The 24585-nt window shown below is 35.7% G+C and overlaps 1 protein-coding gene across 2 annotated transcripts in view; it reads left to right on the plus strand.

The window, feature by feature from the left end:
* Positions 1-24585, plus strand: part of TRIP11 (thyroid hormone receptor interactor 11) — a 35791-nt gene that overhangs the window by 2833 nt on the left and 8373 nt on the right. For both annotated transcript variants that reach the window (XM_082058429.1, XM_082058430.1), the window contains exons 2-15: positions 2120-2196; positions 3307-3417; positions 4537-4812; positions 5653-5721; positions 6435-6600; positions 8261-8626; positions 9296-9336; positions 10271-10483; positions 11568-14597; positions 17406-17546; positions 17738-17931; positions 19005-19168; positions 19509-19612; positions 19938-20037. In XM_082058429.1, the coding sequence (XP_081914555.1) occupies positions 2120-2196; positions 3307-3417; positions 4537-4812; positions 5653-5721; positions 6435-6600; positions 8261-8626; positions 9296-9336; positions 10271-10483; positions 11568-14597; positions 17406-17546; positions 17738-17931; positions 19005-19168; positions 19509-19612; positions 19938-20037 (5052 nt within the window). The remainder of the gene's footprint in view (positions 1-2119; positions 2197-3306; positions 3418-4536; positions 4813-5652; positions 5722-6434; positions 6601-8260; positions 8627-9295; positions 9337-10270; positions 10484-11567; positions 14598-17405; positions 17547-17737; positions 17932-19004; positions 19169-19508; positions 19613-19937; positions 20038-24585) is intronic.

The raw sequence follows: 24585 nt of genomic DNA on the forward strand, positions 1-24585 counted from the left end.
TAAACCCCTGTCTGATTAGCTGCTTTTAGAGTGGTTTCAGAAACTGCAGAGTAGCAGTAGTACAGAGGTATTTTGGCCACTGGTGTGATCTAAGTCTGACGTGTCACACAGGCAAAGGTCCAGTGTTTCTGATGTTTCTGTTATTGTTATTTCAGTTGGGCCCAGAGGAACCTGTTGAGTTCTACCATTCTCCTACAGCCAAGTAGGAGAACATGGCCCTTGTTTTATAGGCATTAGAAGCTAACATTTATATTTAAAGCAGAACATTGAAACAAAAAAACTGAGACATCAGAGTAAGATGTTACTCTTAAAAAAATAATAGTAGATTTATTCTAGACTGTATTATTTATATTTTTAATTACGACTTTTTGTTACCAGTTTTTGAATACAACTTTTGATTTTTCTAGTAGAGCCATGATATAACCTGATAACAAACATTGTTAAGTTAATATTGCTAGTATTGTTTACCATCTTGGAAAAAAAAAAGCATGTTCTTAGAACAGTATTAAGAATAGCAGTCAGGAAGAACAGCTGGGACTTCTGAATACTCAAATGTGAAATTAAACAATTCTACTTTGTTTGCAACTTCACAACTATGAAGCATTGTGGAAGTATTGTATAAATCTTGTTGACAAGCTGATACTACTGGTCTCATATGGATGGGGTTTTTTGGTATACAGGCAAAATGCTCAGAAGAGAGAAATTTATTCTGGTAACTGCAAAATTATCTTTTTTTTACTTTTCTGAAAGACTTACTTATAATTGTTTCAGATTCCAAAATCTATATTAATGTGGTTTGCAAACTTATGCTGAAAAACTCTGTAGTCATCTAGTGCATTTGATTTTCCTTTTTAAAAGATACATGGAGATTGCATTTCACATATATGCACTTTAGTTTGTGCAAGAGAGATGTGTTGGTGTTCAGCAGTTACTTCCAGGTGTATTTGACTGCCAGATACTGCTGTGAACAACTTCAGTTTCCTAAGCATTTCAGAGCAATACATATTTATGAGTTACTAGCCTTGAGGGTGTAAAAATCTAGTGACATCTAAGTACTTTTCTGTAAAAAGCCTTGAAATACTATATGGCCTTAAAGAACACTATTCAAGCAGTTCCTTAAAATTTCCTAATGTTTTTTAATTTTTAATATTATCCCTTACATTCACTGCTTTCACTGCCATCTGAACTGAAGATGATGTTTGTGGATTACAGACTATAACATCTTCAGTTTAGCAGTTTTCATGGGTAGATTGTTGCCTCTGCAGAACTTGAGCTGCATCAGTTTTTAAACAACATATAGGAAATGATGAAATACAGTACTTGCTTGAAAATTTTTAAAAGTTTGAAAAATGGTCGTGGTTGTTTTGTAGTCAGTTCAGGATGATTTCTCATTAATAAAAAGAAATCTGGTATTTCTATCCATTGGAAGTGGGACATGGGAGAAGTAAACATAACCTGTTTGAGGAAGGTTGATCATTAAAGGAAGAGTATCCAGGGACAGAATTGTGTGGTTTTTGTATTAGATAGCCTGGTGTGGTAGATTGTTTCATCTCTGGAAATGAAAGTGAGTCATAGGATTTTTTTTTTTTGCCTTTATGTGGGGGCAAGGTTGGTGGTTTGTTGTGTGTGTTATTTTGTGGGTTTTATTGGGCTTGAGTGTTTGTTGTGTTTGGTTGGCTTTGTTTTTTGTTTTCTGAAAATTGAAGCACTGTTGTGTGTATTTTAGGGAACTAATTCTTGTTTTGAAACTTCACATAAGATTAAAGAGAAACACACGGCTGTCATGTCAGGGGCAAAGTCCTAAATAAAATACTGATTCAGTGGCACAAAATAGCCAAGCAAAACTTTACCTTTCCCTTATTTTAAAGCTTAAATCCATACTTTTCTTTTAGTTTTATGGTCTGACTTAAAACCTAGGTAGTGAGAACTAAAGTAGCTTCAGAAAGACTCTCTGGTCTAAAAAATAATTCTGATAGTGTTCTGATAAAAGCAACTTTTGATGTTTACTTGGGAATTAACACTGAAGCAGTCTGAAGTAAGATACTTATTAATAACTGTGGTATTAATTGATGTCTGTCTACTTAAGAGATTAAAAAATGAAATTTTCACTTTCTTTCAGATGCAGCAACAGAACTCCACGTGTCCAATTCTAGACTCAGAGAAATAGAAAGTATTAATGCAGCACTAAAATTGGAAGTAAGAACTTTTGAAACACTGCTAAAAATAACATTTGTCTCTTGTAAAGGTGAAATATTGCACTGAAGTTGTTTGTCCTGAATAAATCTAGAAACAGGTGTGACAGTGGTGAATGTGCCTCTTCTTTTTGGTGACAAACCACCGTTGCAGCTAAGGGGTCACATTTGTTTGTTGGAGTATGCACAGTGTGCAAGTTTTCATCTTTGGTGAACTGCTGCATCCTGTGACTGTTCCTACCTATCATGTGGACTTGGACTGCAGGAATAGACTTGGCTCTGAAAATCTTGCAAATGCAAAAATCTTTTAAGTTTTCCTAAATTTTAGCTGGTAAAGAGTTAAAATTGATGTATAGTGTTTTCAATGTGACCACAAATACAAGCCAATGTAGAATGGCAGATTATACTGGACAGCATGTGTTTTGCAGCGAGCTTCGAAGTGGAGAGTGCGTGTGTGTTCCCTGATGCAGTTCTCTGTCTGTGTTGACCTACTGTATGGTTGTTTTGACATAGCTACTGATGCTCGTACTCTTCCAAAACAGCTTAAAAATCCCATGTGCCCTTGTGGAAAATGACTTTGTATATTTTTACAAGGGACTTGTTGGGTTTATGACTTTATTTATGGCTGTAAACCAACAACTTTCATGTATGTCTTCAGCCTTTGAGAGCCTTGAGAAGTCAAGATTTTGAGGAAATAAGTGTTCCTGCTTGTCCTTTTTCTAGACTCTTGCCATCTGCTGTAGGCCAATGTCAGAGAGAAAATACTGGACTGTATGGATATTAGCTGCAATTTGTGCTCTGTGGCTGTTTCTAAATTCCACCTGTAGATCATGCTAAGATGTAATTCAGCCCTGATTTTTTTTTCTTGGCATTTACCTCTGGTCACCAAAAAGTTTTTCTGAAAGTCTGCTAGAGTCCATGCAATAAAAAAATGGAAAGCTTGAACATGAACATGATTTTCGGCCCGCTCTTAGAAGTTACTGTGCGTTTTGAGTGAAATAACATAAGAAATCTGTACAATGTAACTGATATTTTTACTGTTCAGCAGATTTATGCTTTTCTAATTCTGTAAGAACTGTTCCGAATTTACCAACATTCATTTTCATTTTTGTAGAATGAGAGACTGAGAAAAGTTTGTAGTGATCTAGAAGAAAAGCATGAAGCAGCAGAGCTTCAAATAAAGCAGTTATCTGTCGAGTACCGAAATCAGCTTAAACAGAAAGAGGTAGGATACAGAGTAAAATATTTGAGATGTCCAACAATCTTACGTATTATGATGTTTAATCGCTTTGTTACAGTATCTGTGGTATTTCAGTGTCACAGTTATGGTTTCTTGGTTTGTTACTGTAGACACTAAGACATATTTAAGTGAATCATGTAATATAAGCAGAGCTGCCAGGAGATAGTTGAAATGAGAAAACTGGCAATGTCATGCATATATCAGAATTTCGGTTGTTTCTGGGATCACTGTAGGAAAGGACACTGTTTTGTATTTCTGATTCAGTTGTCTTCAAGAAAGGCAACAGGAGCAAATTCTCATCTGAATTACTTATATTGTCTGTGGATATCATAATTATTTACCTTAACATATACAATTAAAGGGAACAGAGCTACCTGTCATAATTTGAGAAGTGTTCCCTTGTGAGAGAAACATCAGCTTTATAGCCTGTTGTGTAGCATGAGATTTCATAGCCTTTTAAATGAAGAAAGTTGCCAGTATGCCTAGAATTACACAAGAGGAGTTTTATTGCTGCTTTATCTGTAAATGCATGTGGAAACTAGAAGAAACAGAATTTTAAGTTGTATGAAATTCTGCTTATTAAATACAATATTAGAGTTGTTATGAGAAAATTGCATTCATCTAATTTCAGTTTATTTTAAATAAGTAAATTTTCAAGATACTGAGTTGTTAAGTGTAAAAGAAATCTAATGTAATATAAATAACTGGAGGAGCATCATATGTTGCTTAATTTTCATGTCTGAATACCATCTTTAAATATTTAAATTTCTTGTACAACCTGTTAACCTCAATCTTGCTATAGTACTTGGGTAGGTTGGCAGCTGAAAAAATAAGCAATCAGTTTTAGTGAAGTTTCACTTAACTGAAAACTATTAACACTTTTAATATGTGTCTTTGAATGAGGTACATTGTAAAACATCAGCTAAGACTGCTTTTCTCTGTTAGGAGGGTGGGTTTTTTTCTTTTTCTTTAAAGTGAAAGTTATCAGTGATCTGTGCAGGGGTGGAGTAATTTTGTTGGTTCACATTTCGTAAGGCTGTAAGGGGAAAGAGAGTGTATTTTGCTATTCTCATTGAAATAATGCATTTTATTCTGTCTATTCAGGTGGAAATCAGCCATCTAAAAGCTAGACAGAATGCACTACAGGAACAACTGCAGAAAGTACAGACGGCTGCTCAGTCAGCACAGTCAGGAGCTGCTGTTTTGCCACCAGCCACTACATCAGCTTCCTATGCTCCAGTGGTCAGACACTCCTCCGGTTTCGAAGGAGATGACATGGATTTTGGAGATACGATCTGGTTACAACAAGAAATAAACAGATTGTCCAATGAAGTTTCTACACTTGAATCTGAGGTTGACCACTGGAAGCAGATTGCACTGGTGAGTTGTTCCCCTCTGTCTTACCCTCCCCTCTCCCTTTCAAATTAGTGTTTTCATTGCATTTGGTATTTTTGGAGTGGCTCTTTTGAAAGTTCATGCTGTACAATTTGTAGAAGCAACATTATTTGATGGAAAAGCTGACACTTAACGATCTTTTAGTCATTTTCTTGCTGTCACGTGGGTAGGAACACATTCAGTGACTAACTTCCAAATGCTTTTCATGATGCTTTTATGTGTGATTTGTCAAGTTAGGAAAAGGGTTTAAAAAACACTGGCCTAGAATATTACTTCAGGGTTTCATTTCTATGCAGCCTTTCAGGAAATACTTTTCTTCTTCCTGGCTGTGATATTATTTATTGACAGCACAATACTGTTCAAAGTGATATTTGGATACTTGCATACAGTTTTTACTTACTCTTGTCTCAGTCCTTGATATGTCAGTTGTAATTCCTGGTCTGCTAAGACAAGAAAGAATGTAGTCTTTCAAGCTGTTGTTGTGAGTCATTGTTTCTCAAGCTGTAGCCTGATTTCAGAAGTATACTTTTCCCACGTGGAAAAATTAAAGTAAAATTAAGCAACTCTGTTGTCTTATTAGGTGCAATAACACCCCCACCCCATCCCAAACTTTTTCACATTTGCATATAATAATAAAAAATTATTGGAAAATAAAATGTTTCCATTAAAATGTCTTTTTTAAATCAAAGTTACTGTAGATTTGAGTTTTGCTTCATGTTAGTTTGTTGTTTTCTACTTTTGAGTATCAATAGAGGGAGTGCTTACATGAAAAACACACATATTTATCACAATTTTCACATGGATATGTGATTTTTCTTTTCTCAGTCTTCTAAAGTGAAAGGGACAAATGAGGCCGAACAAAGTGAAATGTGCAAACTGCAAAATATTGTTAAGGTAAGACAAGAACTCTGACAAACTAGTCTTCTCTTATGCTTTATTCTCGGTGATTTTGCATATGGTCACATGATTTGTGAAAGTAGTTAAAATATTTACAACACTAGCACCTACATTTTCCCTATTAAAATGTGTGTGGGCATGTACTGCTAACTGAAATACTGCTGTGCTGTATGTAAAAACTCAGTTATTCTGAGAAAGGGTATTTATAGGATTTAATGAATGTAATATGCAAGCTTAAAAGAATGACATTGGTATTTATGAGGGCAAATCACTTTCAGAAGCTGTTGATAACTTATGAAACTGAAGTTAGATACACAAAATAATTTCTTCTCCCTTCTCAGAAAGATTTTACTTTTTTCAGTGAACATGCCAAATACGGATTTGCATGTCATCCTTGAAAGTTACTAGAAATATGTCCAAAGTGTATCCACTTCCTATGAAAGAGTTGTAATCTCTCTTTATTGGTTTAATAGTTGCTGTTGTGTAGAGCATACTGTTTGTGTAAACATATTTTGGAAGGAGTGTCTTTCAACACGTTTAAAAAAAACCCAAATCAACAAAAGCCAAAGAAACCTGATCTCTCCTATGAGGAATCTTTTAATAAATTGTTTAATTTTACTAGGGAACGCTTTTTTCTTTATTTTGTATTTTTTCTTTCTTAACCTTCTGTACTGTATTTTACCATTCTGTTTCTCTGTTGATGTCTTCAGGAGCTCAAACGGAATTTAAGTCAAGAAATAGATCAACATCAACATGAACTTTCAGTATTGCAGGATGCACACAGGCAAAAGCTAGTAGAGATAAGTCGTCGACACAGAGAAGAGCTGAGTGAATATGAAGAGCGAATTGAAGAACTTGAGAATCAGTTACAAAAAGGTCTTTATTATCCCATGCTTTCTTTTTTATTTAATGTACAGTGAATTCTGGTTAAAGCATCAAATGTGTGTAACAGTGTAATGGATATCAAATACATGATATTTAGTAATTGAATTTGAACTTCAGTTCAGCTTCATGTTTAAGACACATGTGTGTCCTAGTATAATAGCTTACATCCACTGTGTTTGGCTAGGACACTGGAACGACAGCGTTTCGTTTTCTGACATATATCAGTCTAGAGGGTCATTTTCTATACATAACAAATGTTGTGCTCTAAATTCTACACTTCCTGGTTTTTTTCACTTACACTGAATATAGATGTGGATCAGACATACAAAGTTGAAGATAAGAAAATCTCAGCACAAAAATAATATTGGTGACAAGTACTATGTGTCACTGGGGTTACTTAACAAAAACTCAAAGATTGACATAGAATCATAAAATAGTTTGGGTTGCAGGGACCGTTAAAGATCTGGTCCAGCCCTGCTGCCGTGAGCAGGGACATCTTAAACTAGGTCAGGTTGCTCAGAGCCCAGTCCAGCCTGGCCTTGAATGTCTCCATGGATGGCGCACCTACCACCTCTCTGGGAAACCTTTTCCCGTGTTTCACCGCCCTTATAATAAAAAAATTTCTTCATCATGTCTAGCCTAAATCTCTCCTCCTTTAGTTTTAACCATTATCCCTTGTCCTGTTGTAACAAGCTATGCTAAAAAGTAAGGCCCCATCCTTCTTATAGGTCTCTTTTAAGTACTGAAAGGCTGTAACAAGGTCTCCTCAGAACCTTATTTTCTCCAGGCTGAACAACCTCTCTCAGCCTGTCCTCACAGCAGAGCTGTTCCAGCCCTCTGATCATTTCTGTGCCCTCCTCTGGCCCCTCTCCAACAGGTCTGTGCCTTTCCTGTGCTGAGGGCTCCAGAGCTGGACGCAGGACTCCAGGTGGGGTCTCACCAGAGCAGAGCAGAGGGGCAGAATCACCTCCCTCGACCTGCAGGCCACCGTTCTTTTGATGCAGCCCAGGATACGATGGGCTTTCTGGGCTGCAAGTGCACATTGCTGGCTCATGTCCAGTCTTTCATCCACCAGTAGCCCCAAGTCCTCCTCTGCAGAGCTGCTCTCAATCCCTTCATCTCTCTGCTTGTGTTGTTGGGGCTTGCCTTGACCCAGGTGCAGGACTTTTCACTTGATGAAATTGTTCTCTATAACAACCATTCGGCAAACCTTTGACATGTGATTAATTAAATCAAAACAGGGATTTTGCATCAGACTGAATTAGATGGGGTTTCATAAATCAGTCTTAGAAAACTGAAGGATTCCAAATCATGATAAATTAGATCTGTCATCTCCCCACAAAGAGAGATGGGGGTCAAGTATAGTTTAATTAAATTGTGAACAATATATGTCTTGCAACACTTAGCTTTAAAATTACTTCAAGCCTAGGGTGTGTAAGTATGTGAAAAGCTGCTTATCAAACCAGCAATACGTATAGCACTACTTCAAATGTTAATTTTTATCTAAGTGAGCTTTCTGTTAACGAAGGTCATGTCTTTGGTTTTGACTGTCTCCCTCTGTCAGAAAATTGGGTGGAAGAAGAGACTTTTAAGCAAATGATCTACAGTGCTGGCTTTGGTTAATATTGCAAACAATTTCTTTGCTTTTTAGATGATGTGAGCATTGGTGCCATGGATGACTCTAAAATTAGTCAACAGAAAAAAAATGCTCAGAGTCTAGAAGGAGAAAAAGTAGAAGAGTTGCTGGCTGTAAAGCACCTAGAGGATGAAATAAGAAAATTAAATCACAAATTGTCTTCTGTTGAAGAAGAAAACAAAATTCTTCTGGAACAGCAAGAATTGGCAAAGGTAGAAAAAATCCAAATAACACAAGAATACGAAAATCTTAAATCTGACTTTAGTATGCTTCAAAGTTCTGTTGCTGAGCAAGATGCTCTCCTGAAAGAACAGGAGAAGAAGCTCCAATCAAAGGCATCACTACCAGAAGATGTTGTCAGACTACAAGAAGCACTGTTAGGTACAAAGATAATGATTTTTTTTTTCAGTATATCTTCACAGATTTTCACTTTTAATGCTCAGAATTTATTTTAAGGATTTAGAACTTGAATATGAGAATGTGTACCTTTTAAAAGTTGCTCCTTTAGAAAAGAGTTGTCCATTGAGGTAAGGCTAAGCAGAAAAAGGGACATAATTAGGACTAGCATGAATATCATAGGTGTTTTTAATTAGGTAAGTAGTCATGTCTGCCAACTGTTTGATAGGGGTTTTTCTTTCAAAGTGAGGAAACCTCAATAGAAGTTGTTTTGCTTAAATTCTAAAAGTACACTTTCTGTGTGTAAAGGCAATCTGTTGCTAATATCTTCTCCTTAAAGAAACACTGAAGCGTATCTATTTAAGAAGTATATCTATATGTACAAAATCTTTTAATAATGCATAACTGATACACTGTAGTACCAAAGTCTTCCTAATGTGGACTCAGTTGTAAAAAGTAATGTTCTACTCTGTGGTGAGGATTTATCGTGCATTTGAATCTTTTACAGCACTGATGTTTATCATCAGAAAATACCATGAAGCTATCCCCTTCTGAGCAGCAGGGAGTTCTGTTGGGGCAAGGTGGGAGGATGATTTGTGTTTATTGTTGTTTGGAAAGTAGTAAAACTATGGGTTTTTTTGTTTTCTTTTATAGAAGCAGAAAATGAAATAGCAAGACTTTCAAGTTTAAATCAGGTAAAGCAATTTCTAATCTAAGCCAAGAAAAAAGTTCATAACTATAGTAATGGATGGAAAACAAACGTTCTGACATTATGTATTTTTTGGAACATTCACACTTCTACATAAATAACCTTGTAATCAAGGAAATATTTGTAGATTAATTCTATAATTACATGTGGAACTGATAGATATGGTACATTTTGACTTCTGAAGCTCCACATACTCGGTTAAAGAAAAGTAGTGGAGTTCCACCTATCATTACTACTTAGGATGCTGTAATTACATTTTTGCAGTATGAACAGTACATTCTGTAAAATTTGTAATTTTTCTCCTCTTCTACTTTGGCACGTTTCAGTTTTGACACTGTTACCGGTTGTAAAATATGTCGCTTCCATGTTGTACTCTAATAATACTAAATCCATATCCTACTGATAAATTGAAGCAGTGGAACACCCTTTTAGTTTTTCACAAGGTTGACTTGGTTTTATATAAACTCAGGCTTGAGAGATTTGGCTTAGTTTATATCCAGCAGTATTTTTCAGCTGGGGTCTTCTGTGTTTTGCATGCATTCAAGAGCTCCCATGGCTTTTTTCCTGTCTCACCATGCGGCATACTGTATGTTTAGGGGATCTCTTGGAGATATAGTAGTTTATCCCAGCTGTGGATCTGTACGCCAGAGGTGGATATGACTTTGCTTGTCAGACCATGGCTTTTTGTAGATTGCACTCCTAAACTTAGTGATGAGAAAATAAATGTGCATGTATGAATTGTGGAAACAAATACTTCACAATGAAGGATTTTTAATGGGGATAATATTCATGTAGGCTTAGAGATTCTAACGTAAAAACACATGCTTTGCTTTTAATTGGTGAGGTGAAAAAACTATTTCAAATCTGAACAGCTGGTAAATTTCAGCAAGAAAAAGTCTAACATTTAATTTTTTTTTTAGCTTAAGGAGGGACTTGAGAATGAACTGACAAGTGCACAACATAAAAATGAGAAAATTCTTTCTGCGTATGCTGAGGATCAGAATTCAGAATTAAGTCAGTTAAGAAAAGATTTGGAAAGGAAAGAACATGAATTAAATGAAAGTATTACTGAAAGAGAAACATTAATAGCAGAGCTGGAAGAACTAGACAAGCAGAATCAAGAAGCTACTCAGGTAATAAATATTGCAACTAATTATTAAACTGGTAAAATAAATGTTTTAATGTTTAGATTTGTGTGTGTGTGTTTATCTTTTCAGGTGATCTTTGAACATAGATAGCAGGAAAATATAAGTAATCCTTGAAGGCTTAAAAAGAATATTCAAACTAGTGTTTCTATGTATCTACTGTCTCAATGTGAAATTTTGAAGTGCTATAAACCCACTTGTTATAGACAAAGAAATAATCCGGCATGTCAGCTATCCATAAGGGATGTTACTTTCTCAAGTCCAGTTACATACTACTTAGTTTTTCCGTGTAAGACTTCTGATGGTTTTTATCCTGTTAATATTTTGACCTCTGTCTTATGACAGTATGCATAACATGAGTGAGTTCTTAAACTTTTTTCTTTTCATTATTTTAATTATGTTGAATAAGTGAGTTACTTTTTTTTTTATAAGTTCTTCGTAATATGAGCATTTGTGGAGCAAAAAAGGTCACGAATTATATTTAATCAAAATGGAATGATGCCTTTTTGTCAGTGTTCTGATATATTTGGTGTAAACAGATAGTTGTAATCCATGTGTTTTCAATATTGGTTTACTTTATGAAGTTGAACAATTAAAGTGTTTTACTGTCAACTGAATCCCAGCAAGTGTGTTTAAAAATAACCTCAAACAAGAAATTGAAAGTAGAATATACAGATATGCATTCACTTCTGTAATTTGTTATTTGAAATTTAGTGCCTCCCTGTTTTCAAGTCATGGGTGTTTGCTGCATACCCATTCCAGCTGCCCTGGCGAATTCTGACAGTTCTTTTTCTTAGGTAGTTCTCTTTTTGTTCCTTGATTCAGGTAGTTAGGGTTCTTTTGGGGAGTTGATGTTCTTGTTTTTAGTGAAATGTAATCTATGCCTATTTGATACTGGGTTTTAATTAATTTAGTAGTGACTAGTTGGTACTACTTGCCAAATTACATTGGCAACCAGGAGACAATTTTGTTTCCTCTCAATTTTTTGTTGTTGTTCAGAGGATGAAAACGAATAACATGTAGTTCAGCTGGTTCTCTTCTCCTAATGAATTCTTGTTTGTGCTTGTTTCAGCATATGATTACACTGAAAGAGCAGCTGTCAAAACAACACACAGAAACTGATAGTATCATCAAACAGCTGAAATTTGACATAGATTTTGAAAGAAAGAAAGTATCAGCATTAGAAATGGAGAAGATGGAAACTATTAAGGAGCTAGATAGTCAGAAAGAAAAACTAAGCCAGTGTTCGTATGCACTTAATGATTTGCATATAAGTAAGCAGCAGCTTCAAGATAAGATTAAAGATCTTCAGGAACAATTAAGAAAAGCCCAGGATCGTAATTTGCAAAATAAAAAAGAAATTGGAGAATTGCAGCAGAGACTACAAGAAAGAGAGGAGGAACTTTCTAGATCCTTGAGCAAGTTAACAGAACAAAGTAGTCAGGAATCTGAGCATACTTGTCAAGATTTGATTCTGAAAGAAAGGGAAGCAGAAATTGCAAAACTACAGAATGACATTTCAGAAAAAAAGCGATTAAATGAAGACTTGGAGAAGTCTCTGTCCAATCTCAGAACAGAAAATGGAAAGCTGATAGCAGCTATTGAAGAACTAAAACAGGAGTTAAGTGATGCCATTTCTGAGAAAAAGAAAGTTTACTTGGAAAAAGACACTGTTGTGGAGGCTTTGAAAATGGATAAAAGACAGTTAGAGAGCGAATTAAACCAAACAGAAAAGAGGCTTTTGGAACAAGCACAGAAGTATAAGCAAACTATCGAGGAATTATCAAATGCACGTAGTATGGATACCACTGCATTGCAGCTGGAACACGAGCGCCTTGTGAAACTCAATCAGGAGAAAGACTTTGAGGTTGCTGAACTTAAAAGGAGCATTGAGCAGATGGAGATTGATCATCAAGAAACAAAGGAGATGTTGACTACTAGCTTAGGAGGACAAAAGCAGTTGACAGAACTCATAAAAGAAAAAGAGGTATTTATTGAAAAATTTAAAAATCAAGCCTTACAAGTGAAGCAGGAACTTGAGGAATATATGAAAGTTTCAAACAAGCAGGATGTCTTAAAACAGAACTTGGAGGAAAAAGACAGAAGTCTCGCAGTCATGAAGGAAGAAAATAATCATTTGAAAGAAGAAATTGAACGCCTTAAGGATCAGCAAAGTAGATCTACACCTGTGGTTGAGCCTAAAACTCTAGATATTATTATTGAACTTGAAAGTGAGGTAACACAGTTGAAAATGATAAAGAATAATCTTGAAGAAGAAATAGAAGTTCACAAAAAAACAATAGAAGATCAGAATCAAACAACAGTGCAACTTCAGCAGTCTTTGCAGGAACAAAGAAAGGAAATAGATGAGTCTAAATTTCAGTGTGAGCAAATGAATGTCACACATGAAAGACTTTCCTTAGAGAAAGATGAGGAAATCAAAAATTTGCAGAAAACAATTGAACAAATTAAAACTCAGTTGCACAAAGAGAGACAGATTATTCAGACTGATTCCTCTGATCTTTTTCAGGAAACCAAAGTTCAGACTCTTAATGGAGAAAATGGAAATGAAAAACACGACCTATCTAAAGCTGAAATTGAAAGACTGGTAAAAGGAATCAAAGAACGGGAGATGGAGATTAAGCTTCTAAATGAAAAGAATGTTTCTCTAAGTCAGCAAATCGATCAGTTGTCAAAAGATGAAGTTGGCAAACTTACTCGGATCATTCAAGAAAAGGATTTAGAAATACAAGCTCTCAATGCTAGAGTTTCCTCAGCTTCCTGTAGGCAGGATGTTCTTTGTCTGCAGCAGCAGCTGCAAGCCTATGTTATGGAAAGAGAACAAGTACTAGCAGTTCTAAGTGAAAAGACACGAGAAAACAGTCAGTTAAAAACAGAGTATCATAATATCATGGATATAGTTGCTGCTAAAGAAGCAGCTTTGGTAAGGTTGCAAGAGGAGAATCTAAAGTTATCTACCAGATCTGAAAACAGCAGTCAAGACATGTCTAGAGAAACTATTCAGAATTTATCCCGTATCATTCGAGAAAAAGATATCGAAATAGATGCTCTAAGTCAAAAATGCCAAACCTTATTAACTGTCTTGCAGACATCCAGTACAGGTACTGATAATGGGTCAGGAGGTGTTAACAGTAACCAGTTTGAGGAACTTCTACAAGAACGTGATAAACTAAAACAACAAGTAAAGAAGATGGAAGAGTGGAAGCAACAGGTAATAACCACCGTTCAGAACATGCAGCACGAGTCAGCTCACCTCCAAGAAGAGTTGCACAAGCTTCAAGCACAATTTTCAGTTGAAAGTGATAGCAATTCAAAGTTGCAGGTAGATTATAATGGCTTGATTCAGTGTTATGAACAGAATGAGAAAAAGCTGAAAAGTTTTAGTGAGGAATTAGCACAAGTTCAACACAGTATAGGACAGCTTCATAATACCAAGGATCTTCTTCTGAGTAAACTTGATTTGGTAACACCATCTGTGGCAACAGCTTCCACCGTTTCACAGCTTTCAGGCATTCAATACAGTGCTCCTGCAGTACTCAGTGATGAGTCTAAACTCCTTCAAAAGGAGTTGCAACAACTGAAAGAAAAATTGCAAGCGAAAGAGTCAACTATTAGGACTCTGCAGGAAAACAATCAACGATTGTCTGATTCTGTGGCTACAGCATCAGAAATTGAAAGAAAGAGTCAAGAAGAAACTATGTCAGAGATGAGGCAGATCAAAGAAAAACATGATGTCTTACAGAAATCACTTAGGGAAAAAGACATATTAATTAAATCTAAAAGTGATCAGTTACTTTCCGTGAGTGAAAATCTTAGTAATAAAGAAAATGAAAATGAACTTTTGAAGCAAGCTGTGACTAATCTTAAAGAAAGAAATTTAATTTTAGAAATGGATATCAAAAAACTGAAAGAAGAAAATGAAAAAATAGTTGCAAAGAGCAGGGAAAAAGAGACAGAATTCCGAGCGCTTCAGGAGACTAATATGCAGTTTTCAATGATGCTGAAAGAGAGAGAATTTGAGTCTCACTCAATGAAGGAAAAAGCTCTTGCTTTTGAGAAGTTGTTGAAAGAAAAAGAACAGGTATGCGCATTCATATTCATTAATATCTTTTAAAGTTAGTCACATGGTTATATATTTTTTTGTATATGTAGCCTGTAATTCGTTTGTGACTCCTTATTGCATTGCGCTAAACAAAAATCCTCCCCCTGCAACATTAAGAAATCAAAAATCAACAGGTGAGTGGTTTCTGATGTTAACTGTTAATCAGGTAGCCATAAACACATTTTTCATTTTTTTTTAAATTGCCCATTTACTGTACAGCTGCTTAATATTTTGCTTTGCCTTATATTATTTTTACTGTATGGTGCTCAAACTTCTGCAGAGTTGGCCAGCAGGACTAATTTTTCAATGTGCTTTCCTCTAGTGTTTGTTATTCCAATGTGGTTGCTTCACACCATACCTGTGAGACATATGGCATTTTATGGCTGGAGAAACTCCACTGCAAAAAAAAATATTAAAGATTTAAAAGTTTGGGCAAGCTAAATTAATGGTTTCTTTACTACAATTTGACTTATGGAAAAATGGGTACTTTTTTCAAAACATATGTTCAGATAAAAGTTGCAATGGCTTGTTTTAGGTAATTTGAGGAAAAATCTTTTTTAAAAGAGCAAAGAATTATGTGACATCATTGATACACAGGTCAACAGCATGTTGTACAAACTGCTGCTGTTGGAGTTAACGATGTAATGTGTGAATTGCCATTTCCCTTTGAGAAACAAGCATTAAGTACAGTGCAAAAGTCTTACCGTAGTTTTGACAAACTCTTGACAGTAGAATTACAGATGTAGATAGTTTGGGTGCTTTTTAGGCTCTGAAAGTGAATATGTCCTAGTGGGCAGGCTTTTCTCGTCATTAATTCCAAACAATTTTCTTTCTTTCCCCTGTACTGTCCAGGTCCCCATTTTCTTCGTTTTGGTGGTTCTGTTTGCTGTTCTTCAATATTCTCTTTCAGTTATCCCCCTCCATGTACACTGTTCTTATTCTCCCTGTTGCCTTTAGCATCCCTTTTTGTTTCCCAAAGTTATGAGCATTGCCTGTTATCAGAGTGTGCTATTTATGTAAACCATTGCTAAATAACTTGGCATTATTTTTTTCCCCCCCCTGCTATAAGTATAATTAAAAAAAATCATAGAGTCATAGAATGGTTTGGGTTGGAAGGGCCCTTAAAGATCATCTGGTTCCAACCCTCCTACCTTCCACTAGACTGAGGTGCTCAAAGCCCCGTCCAACCTGGCCCTGAACAATTCCAGGGATGGGGCAGCCACAGCTTCTCTGGGCAGCCTGTGCCAGTGTTTGACCCACCTCACATCTGTTTGAAGCATTTTCAAACTACCAACTAAATTGTCGATCTGATGTATTTGGAAAAGCAAAATATTACTTATGTTTAAAAATATGTATCTTTTAAAATGTATAATTTGGAAGTCTCAACTTTGACATAATTAATATGAAAAACTAGGATTATTTTTTTTGGAGAAGTTTGGGTTAGGACAGATGTTTAGCTCTGTTTGCTCATAGTAGAGGTTTCTGGATTCCGTTCTGAAGAAGTACTATAGAATTACAATGAGTTTTATTGTATCAAAGTACAGATACATTGTGAAAAATAGCTTTGAATTGCCATTGGGACTTTTTATGTTCAGCAGTCTTGCCCATATAAAATATACAAATACTTTAGAAATTCACACTCTATTATTATTATTATTATTATTATTATTATTATTATTATTACAACTTACATTGTCTGGCATTGTCTGGCTAGGTTCACTTTGTTGTGTGTTTTTGCCCTATCGATTTTCACTTACTGGTGGCTTAGGCTTTCAGTTTCACAAGCATGGAACATTTGTCTGGACATTTCTCTTGTACAAATCAGAGAAGTTCCTGCTACAGGCTTTGTGTTTGCCATGGAGAACTAGGAAAAATAGTATTCAAACAGTTTTGCAATTTGTGTGTGTGTGAGAAGATAACACGACATAAAAAAAGGATGTTTGCTGGCGAGTTTATGATTCTACTGCAAAAAGAATTTTACTATTTTCAGTTTGAGTAATAAAAACAAATAATTGAAGCTCATAAATACTAGTGATAAAAACAAAGATTGGTTTACTTTTGTCAAACATATTCAATAAAAGTAACTGCTTTCAAAACAACATATAAGACAAAAAGTAAAGAACATGCTGAAAAGTTTGAAGTAACTGAAAATGCATTCACATGGACATGTGAATTCAGTGTAACTGACATACACTTCTCCTTTACATGCTAATGTATAGTTGTAGTAAATTGCATGTAAATGGGAACATTATTAATTGAAAGGTGACATCTGAAAATGTGATGGACATTGTGTGATTCTTTGAAGGCTAATCTTTGGGAGTGAGGTCACCTTATGGTTTGTTTTTAAAGATTTCTGCATGTGTTTAGTTTTTCTAAGTTCAGACAAGTTGACATGCTTTATATGTGCATGGCCTAATAATTGGGTGTCACAGAGAATAGATTCCAAACACAGGGGAAAGTGAAATATTCAAGTGTTTGAGACACTACATGTGGAATACCTGTCTCATCTAAAGATAGGCAGTTATCTGTTTCTTCACAGCAGTACATTAAAACAATGCATCCGCATGGTGTCTTTTAGCAATAACTTTTACTTTGTCTTGTAACGTGAGTGAAATATCTTCAAAATAATATTTTCCCTTGATGCTCTTCTATGTTGTAAGGCTATGGGTGTCCTGTTCACTTCCTTGTTTATATTGTTATTGTCTTTACGCTCTTCTCAGCAAAGGCTCTGTCTCCTTTGGTGAAATTATGTGCCATGTTTGAAAAGCTTGTTTGTGTCTTCAACAGGGCAAGACAGGAGAATTGAATCAACTGTTAAATGAAGTTAAATCAATGCAGGAAAAGGCTGTTACTTTTCAACAAGAGAGAGACCAAGTCATGGTAGCACTCAAACAGAAGCAGATGGAGAGCAGTGCCCTGCAGAGTGAGGTAACCACCAAAAAATTTACAGTTGCAAGAAATAAAACATAAGTTTTAATTCGTTTTGGTAGCAATCACTTGTAAAAAGCATTTACAATCAATACACATGCCATGTGCTTCAATGGATGTGTTTTACGTTTGCTTAAATTATTTTTATGAACAGCGATAATACAAGCAACTCAAGGTTCTGTTGTACACAGATACAGCATTTGCGTGAGAAAGAACAGCGCCTAAATCAGGAACTGGAGAGGTTGCGGAATCACCTTTTAGAAATGGAAGATTCCTACACACGAGAAGCTGTAGCTGCAGAAGACAGGGAGGTCAAGCTAAGAAAGAAAGTTTTGATTTTGGAAGAAAAACTCGCATCTTCATCTACTGCAGTGGAGAATGCCAGGTAGTCTTAATGTATACAGCAGTGCCGTTGGCTGTAAATGTCATAGTTATTTAGGCTGGTACTGATGGTTTATTTTACTGAATTACCATTCTGTAAAACGCTAAGCACTTGGGAAGACAAAAGGTTATGAACTTTTATTACTCCAAATCAGGAAGATGATTTGAAATAGATTTGACTACTGTTGAGAATTTAAAGTATTTTAAAATGTTTTTTCATTTATTTGCCATAATCACAGAACAATGAAAACTCAGGTTTTAAAATTACTTAGTACCTGTTTTGACTGCTTTTAATATTGATTTATTTAAAGGAATGTTGTTTACTTTTTTTTCATCTTGTTACAGTTGTCCAAATGAACAAGTATTTTAATTAAAAAAAAAATTATGTACCTGCAGTCCTTTTTCTTTAAGTGCCAAAGATGGCTTCTGCTCTTAATGTTCTCAGCAAAGAGAGTCAAGTGCAATTTGTTGTGAAAAATGGGGAAGTGGAAGAGTTGGGAGCATGTTTTGTAAAAACCGTTCATCAGAATTTTTCTTAATTCTTCATCAAACTTGTCAAATGCCTTTCAAGTAATACTGCCTATTTCCCATCTGATATGCACTCCTTAAAAGGACTGGCATAGGAGTAAATCACGTTCATAATATTTTTGCATATTGGGAAGCTGAAGGGGGTGTTCACTGGTCACTATGGAGCAAGAGATACTGAGTTCTTGGAGACTGGTTTTAAAAATAAAAATTAATAGACCTGTTGATTCATGTAGTAATTGAAGTAGACAATTAGCAAGATGTGGTTTCTTTTTGGGGTGGGGGGGTAATGTTACCGTTACAATAGTGAACAACAAATATTATTTTATTCTTCAAACAAAAGTAGGTTGGGCTTTTTAATTGCCAAAATTTTATTATCAGACTTATTTTAAATATGTTGTTAGGTTGTTTTTTGTTGTTTTGTTTTAGAGGAATCAAGGGAAAAATTGCCTTAATTTTTATAAACTGAGCTGAAAAAGTAAAGGTAGGCTATATTTGCTGAGATGTCTTCTGTTATTGTCCACATAAATAATGCATTTTATTTTTGTTAAGTCATCAAGCTAGTCTGCAAGTTGAATCCTTGCAAGAGCAGTTGAACCTGGTTTCCAAGCAGAGAGATGAAACGGTGCTGCAGCTCACCATCTCCCAGGACCAAGTGAAGCAGTATGCACTGTCACTGGCCAACCTGCAGATGGTACTAGAACAATTCCAACAGGGTGAGTGGTCAAGAAACAGCAAAGATTGCAAAGGTTGCAACAACCAGCTTTCAGCTGGGACAGTTGCATGTTTTCGTGCTTTTTAAATATTAGTTCTCCAGTTTCCTTTTTGGTAGCTTGAATTTCAGAAGCTGTTGTCTTTAAAAAAAAAAGTATAAAAACAATTCTAGCCCTGTGAAAACTGATGGCCAACCTCCCGTTTATGAAATTTAAATTCACCTCTAGCCCATAAAGACCAGACTTGATAATGCTGAGATTTTGCATTTTGCAATTGTATAGCACAAAAAGAGTTGCATATTGTGAACAAAGATATTTTTGTTTTGTATTTTTAACTCTTTAGAGGAAAAAGCTATGTATTCAACAGAGCTGGAGAAACACCAAAAACAGACTGCAGAATGGAGGAAAAAAGCTGAACACTTAGAAGAAAAAGTTGTATCCCTGCAGGTGCGCTGAATAATGAAATTGAATTCTATGAAACTGAATGATAATTCGTGACTCATTTTTCTTGTTTTTTACTGCCGTGCTGTTACTGTCTAAGAAAACATCAAGTTATCAAGGTATTCTCTCTTCCTTGGAAGAGAGGGAGGCACTAAAAGAAGATCACCTAAGTAGCATCCCTCTGCTGACCATCCCTTTGCTGGGGATGTTTACAATGCAGTTATTTTAAAGAACAAGTCTCTGCATCTATTACATTTGATCTGTGTTGTATTAGCATAAGTGTGATAGTGAACTTGCTTCTCTTTTTGTCCCTTTCCTGCCCTCTATTCAGGAAAGTTTAGAGGAGGCAAATGCTGCACTGGATGCAGCATCCAGACTTACTGAGCAGCTTGATATCAAAGAGGAGCAGATTGAAGAGCTTAAGAAAGAAGGTAACTACATTTTTTTAATCCCTGCTTGAAACATTCCAGACAGCTGAGGAGACAATGTAATATTCCTAGAAACTTACCAAATTTCATTTCCTATGAGGAAAAGAGTAATTCTGTTGCCACCTTTTGAAGACTTACTTGTTTATAAAGCAAATTTGAAAAAGTATGTTTACCTCTTCTGTTAGTGACCTTTCTCAAAAGAAAGCCATGTAGCAGTTGTCTGTTTGTTTGTTTTCTTGTAAACACCACAGTCCTTGATTTACCTCTGTCAGTGTCTCTTTAAAAAGTTTGTGAAATACCAAACCTCACATTTTCCAAAGTAACTACCTACCATATTTGACATAGACACAGGGATACAGTGAGGTGGGGCGAAAAGGTGTGCTGTTGGTAAGAGATGGAGAGGGAGCAGCTCTTGCACAGATGTGAGACTGTCTGAAGAGATTATGTGGAAGGCCTTGGATACATCTTTAGACTGTATTTTCAGATTTCATTTCAAATAAGCTTCCTGGTTGCTCGTCTTCGGAAAGATACCTTTCAGATTAGGTACTCTAATATTCAGTGAATGTTATTACTTTGGATTTGAAAGCAAAACTTGTCCAGATGGTAGAGAAATTTGTCAGAAGAAGCAGTTTTGAAAAGGAAGAATATTTACAGTGAGGGTGGTGAAATGTTGGAATAAGTTGCCAGAGATGTGGAGTGTTCATCCATGGATACATTCATACCCAAGGTCTAGGACGGCCTCCTGTAGATGACCCTGCTTGAGTAGAGGGGTTGGACTAGATGATAAAGACGTCCCTTCCAACATAAATGTTTCTTTGATTTTGTGATTCTGTGAATGTTTTGGAGTGTGGTTTTGGTGCGTTTTTTTTCTCTTTCTGATATAATTGAAACATGAATTCTGTAAAAGATACATACCTTCTCTTTCATAAACATGTTTAGCATGAAAACTGTAGGAAAGCCTAAAAAGGCAGATTAACCTTTTACTAAAAACTAAAATAATTTTGGTGCATTTGTGTTTTATGGCTTTACGCTATTTAGTATAATGAAATGAAAAAAAAGTAAGGATAATTTCTATAAAGCAAATTTGAATATCAGACATAACTAAGTTTTATAAGCTGAGAGACTCATTGAAGGTGGCAAAATAGCTATGTGAGTAACATAAGGTCACTTTTTTTATTACTGCATTAATTTTAGTTCTCATGCTAAAGCAGGACCTAGGACTAATAACAATAATTTTGCTGGATTTCTGTTACTTACTTTGAGCCCCAACTTGTAATTTTGTCTGTTTCCTTGAACCAAGAGGGAAGGTTACTTCTCTGTGTCTGACTGCATGACAGTTCTGATATGTGTGAAATTACTAACAGTACTGACTGCCAGGGGAATATTAACTTTTTTCTCCTTTTTTTTTTTTTTTAATTGTCTTCATCTGTCTATTCCTCCTTCATTTTCCCAGCTGAGTGCTACTTTCTCTTTCCCTCTTTATTTCTGTGGGTCACCGTATTTTGCTGTTACTGCAGCATCCTCTGTTATGGTCAGGCTTTTACTGAGCACATGGAATAGATCTAAAATCAGAAGAAAACTTGCGATTGGTCTCTGAAGAAGTTCTATAAAGGGACCTCAAAGAACAGAGGTTTGCTCACTCTCTGTGGTTACTTAATAGCTCTTACTTTCTGGGTTTTTTTCCCCACGTCTCTGTGGAATTTTGGGGTGAATGCCTTTCCCTAAGGCTTGCTGGGGAAGATCTTAAACATCATCTCTGCTCGATGCAGTGGTAGCTCTTGCTCTGAACATATATAACTAATTATTGCTATTAATTTTTAAATTCTAATTTGTCTTACTCTTGAAGTAAATATTTTTGTAAAGCATAGTTGCTTGTGATCAGGTAGTTGGTGTGAAAAGTCATTTGAAAGTCTTCACAAGTTCAGCAAGAACTCTACTAAAAAGTTCTGACTTTTGTACTACATAATCGAATGTGTACTTACAAGTGCAGTTTGACATCCAAGTGGGCATCATAGGAGTGGTCCCTGAGTTCACATATGAATTTGACAAGCTAAATTAAATTTCAAGCTACCACATGAATGTACAAATAAACACTGATTTGTTTTTGAATCAACTCATCTGCACATCTCTGTCTCACTACAGACATTCATGGCATAAGGTTTTAAACACCCTGGATTGAAATTAACTTTGTCATAGGCAAATACAGCACTCTCAAATGGGGGACTTTTCATTCCTGGTTAATTTTGATGGCAAACCTTCACGTATGCAAGTGGAGGGGGTTGTACTTTGAGAGAAAACTGAATCTCAGTATTTTATCAAGCTCTGTTGTATTGGCAAATGATTTACTTGTTAAAAAGGGGGTTGTTGCATAAAGGAAACAGCACTTTAATGTTTTGTATAATAAATTATATTTTTTATAGAAAAAAGAGACCATTCCGTTTTCTGTATTTACACAAGAAAACATATAATGTCTTATTGAAAATTAGCCAAATACATTCCCAGACACAGTTTTGTTGGCCAAATCTTTTGAAGGTTTTCTTTATGGATTTTTTTGGCAGGAAAAGTTATTTTAATGGAAAAGTATAAGATGTACCAGATGCAGTTTTCTGGATTGCCATAAATGGTTAACAAATTACTGGAGACTGTTGTAAATGTCTGGTTTACAGCAGTCCATGTTGAATTTTGGCTCAGGTCTTTTTAGTCATTCAGTCTTTTCATACACAAGAAGTACGTGTTTAAGTCCTTTTCAACTATAAGATTCTATCGTAGAAGGAAATATTCCATTTGAAAAATATGTTTCATGATGGAGTTCCATAGTGACTGTGGGTGGAATATAGCTGTATAGCTGTTGTTTAAAAGTTGGTCCTCTTCGATATAAAATCTTTTTGCCAGGAAAAAAATAGAAAACAACAGTAACAATTCATTTAAATTATTAATACATTTGTTTTAAAATTCATCATGGGAATAAAAATTGCAAAGGAAACTCATGATTGTCTTGCTTTGTAGAGCAATAACAACAGCATGAGATTTACTTGAAACTTGTTTTCAGATGCTGTTTATTTTTTTGTGGCATTAGTAGTTTAACTTTTTTAGTTCCCTTTTATTCTGCGGAGACCCAAATAACAGCTCAACTTCCATGTATGTTTCTACAACTGTTATAACTCCATAATTATATTGCAAATGTTTTCCTTCAAGTACTAGAGTCCCATTTAACCACATTTACAAAGTAATTTAATTTTAAGTAAGTTTGAACCTTGCAACCATGGATTAATTCTCCTGTGCCTCACCCTTGTGCTTTGAGAGAAGGGAGTACTGAAGAGCAGTCACGGTATTGGACTGGATTTCAGTGCATATGGTTGTAGTTGTTACAAGATATATTGCTGGTTTTAACTTGGTTTTAATAAGGAGTTTAATCCTTATGTTCCTTTAATAAGAACTGCCCCAGCATGGTACTAGTTAGTTTGTTCTGCTCTGTACTCTCTAAAATTCATATTTGTGAAGTAAAATGTTTATGTAAAGATGTGGATTTTTTTGAACAGGACATATTATGGTTGTATCAATTTCTCAGCCTAGCTCTTTGGCATAAATACATATACACAAAAACTCTGTTCTCCTGGAGCCATTGGCATTAACTGAGGACCATATTGTGTCAGCATAGTTGTGGCATGCACTTGTTAAAGATTGAAAGTCACGTGGAATATAGAATGGAATGTGTTTCATGCATCCCAGATTATTTGAAGGGTATGAAAATTTATGAAAGTCACTTTTCTCATTATCCTGGTTTCAGCTGGGATAGAGTTAGTTTTCTCCTAGTAGCTAGTATAGTGCTGTGTGTTGGATTTAGAGTGAAAATAATGTTGGGAACACACTGATGTTTTAGTTGTTGTTAAACAGTCAAGGACTGTTCAGCTTCTCAGGCCATGGCAGCTGTACAAGAAGCTGGGGATGACAGTCAGGACAGCTGAGCCCATCTGACCAAAGGGACATTCCAGACCATATGACAAAGTCGTGGTCAGTATAAAAGCTGTGGAAAGTAAAAGGAAGGAGGGGAATGTTTAGAGTGATGGTGTTTTTCCTCCTGGGTGACTGTTATGGATGACGGGGACCTGCTGTCCTGGAGATGGCTTGTTTTTCTTAGCTCGTGTGCACGGCTCTTGCTTTCCCTATTGAGCTGTCTTTATCTCAAGCCCCAACTTTTCTTACCTTTATCCTTCCAATCCTCTCCCCATCCACCAGGGGAGACTCATCAAGCGGCCGTGCAGCGCTTGATGCCAGCTGGGGTTAAACCACAGCACTTACAAGGGTGCTTAGGCTTTTTAGAAATTAACTGCAAGATAGATACAAGAAAAGTGTATCTTCTGGGGTGTTTTGTTTTTAAAATAAAGCACTTTTAATTAGTATGAGCCCAAGAAGTGTTAAAATGGTACAGAAATTAAGCCAATTGACAGTTTTTCCAAAGGATTTGAGGATAAGCATTCAACCTTATAGAGGGAGAGGAGAAAAAGGTCATAATTTCTGCTTATGGAACTGTAGGCTAGAGTTGGTCTTCAT

Source organism: Streptopelia decaocto, assembly GCF_964273445.1.
Source record: "Streptopelia decaocto genome assembly, chromosome: 7".
Taxonomy (NCBI): Eukaryota; Metazoa; Chordata; class Aves; order Columbiformes; family Columbidae; genus Streptopelia; species Streptopelia decaocto.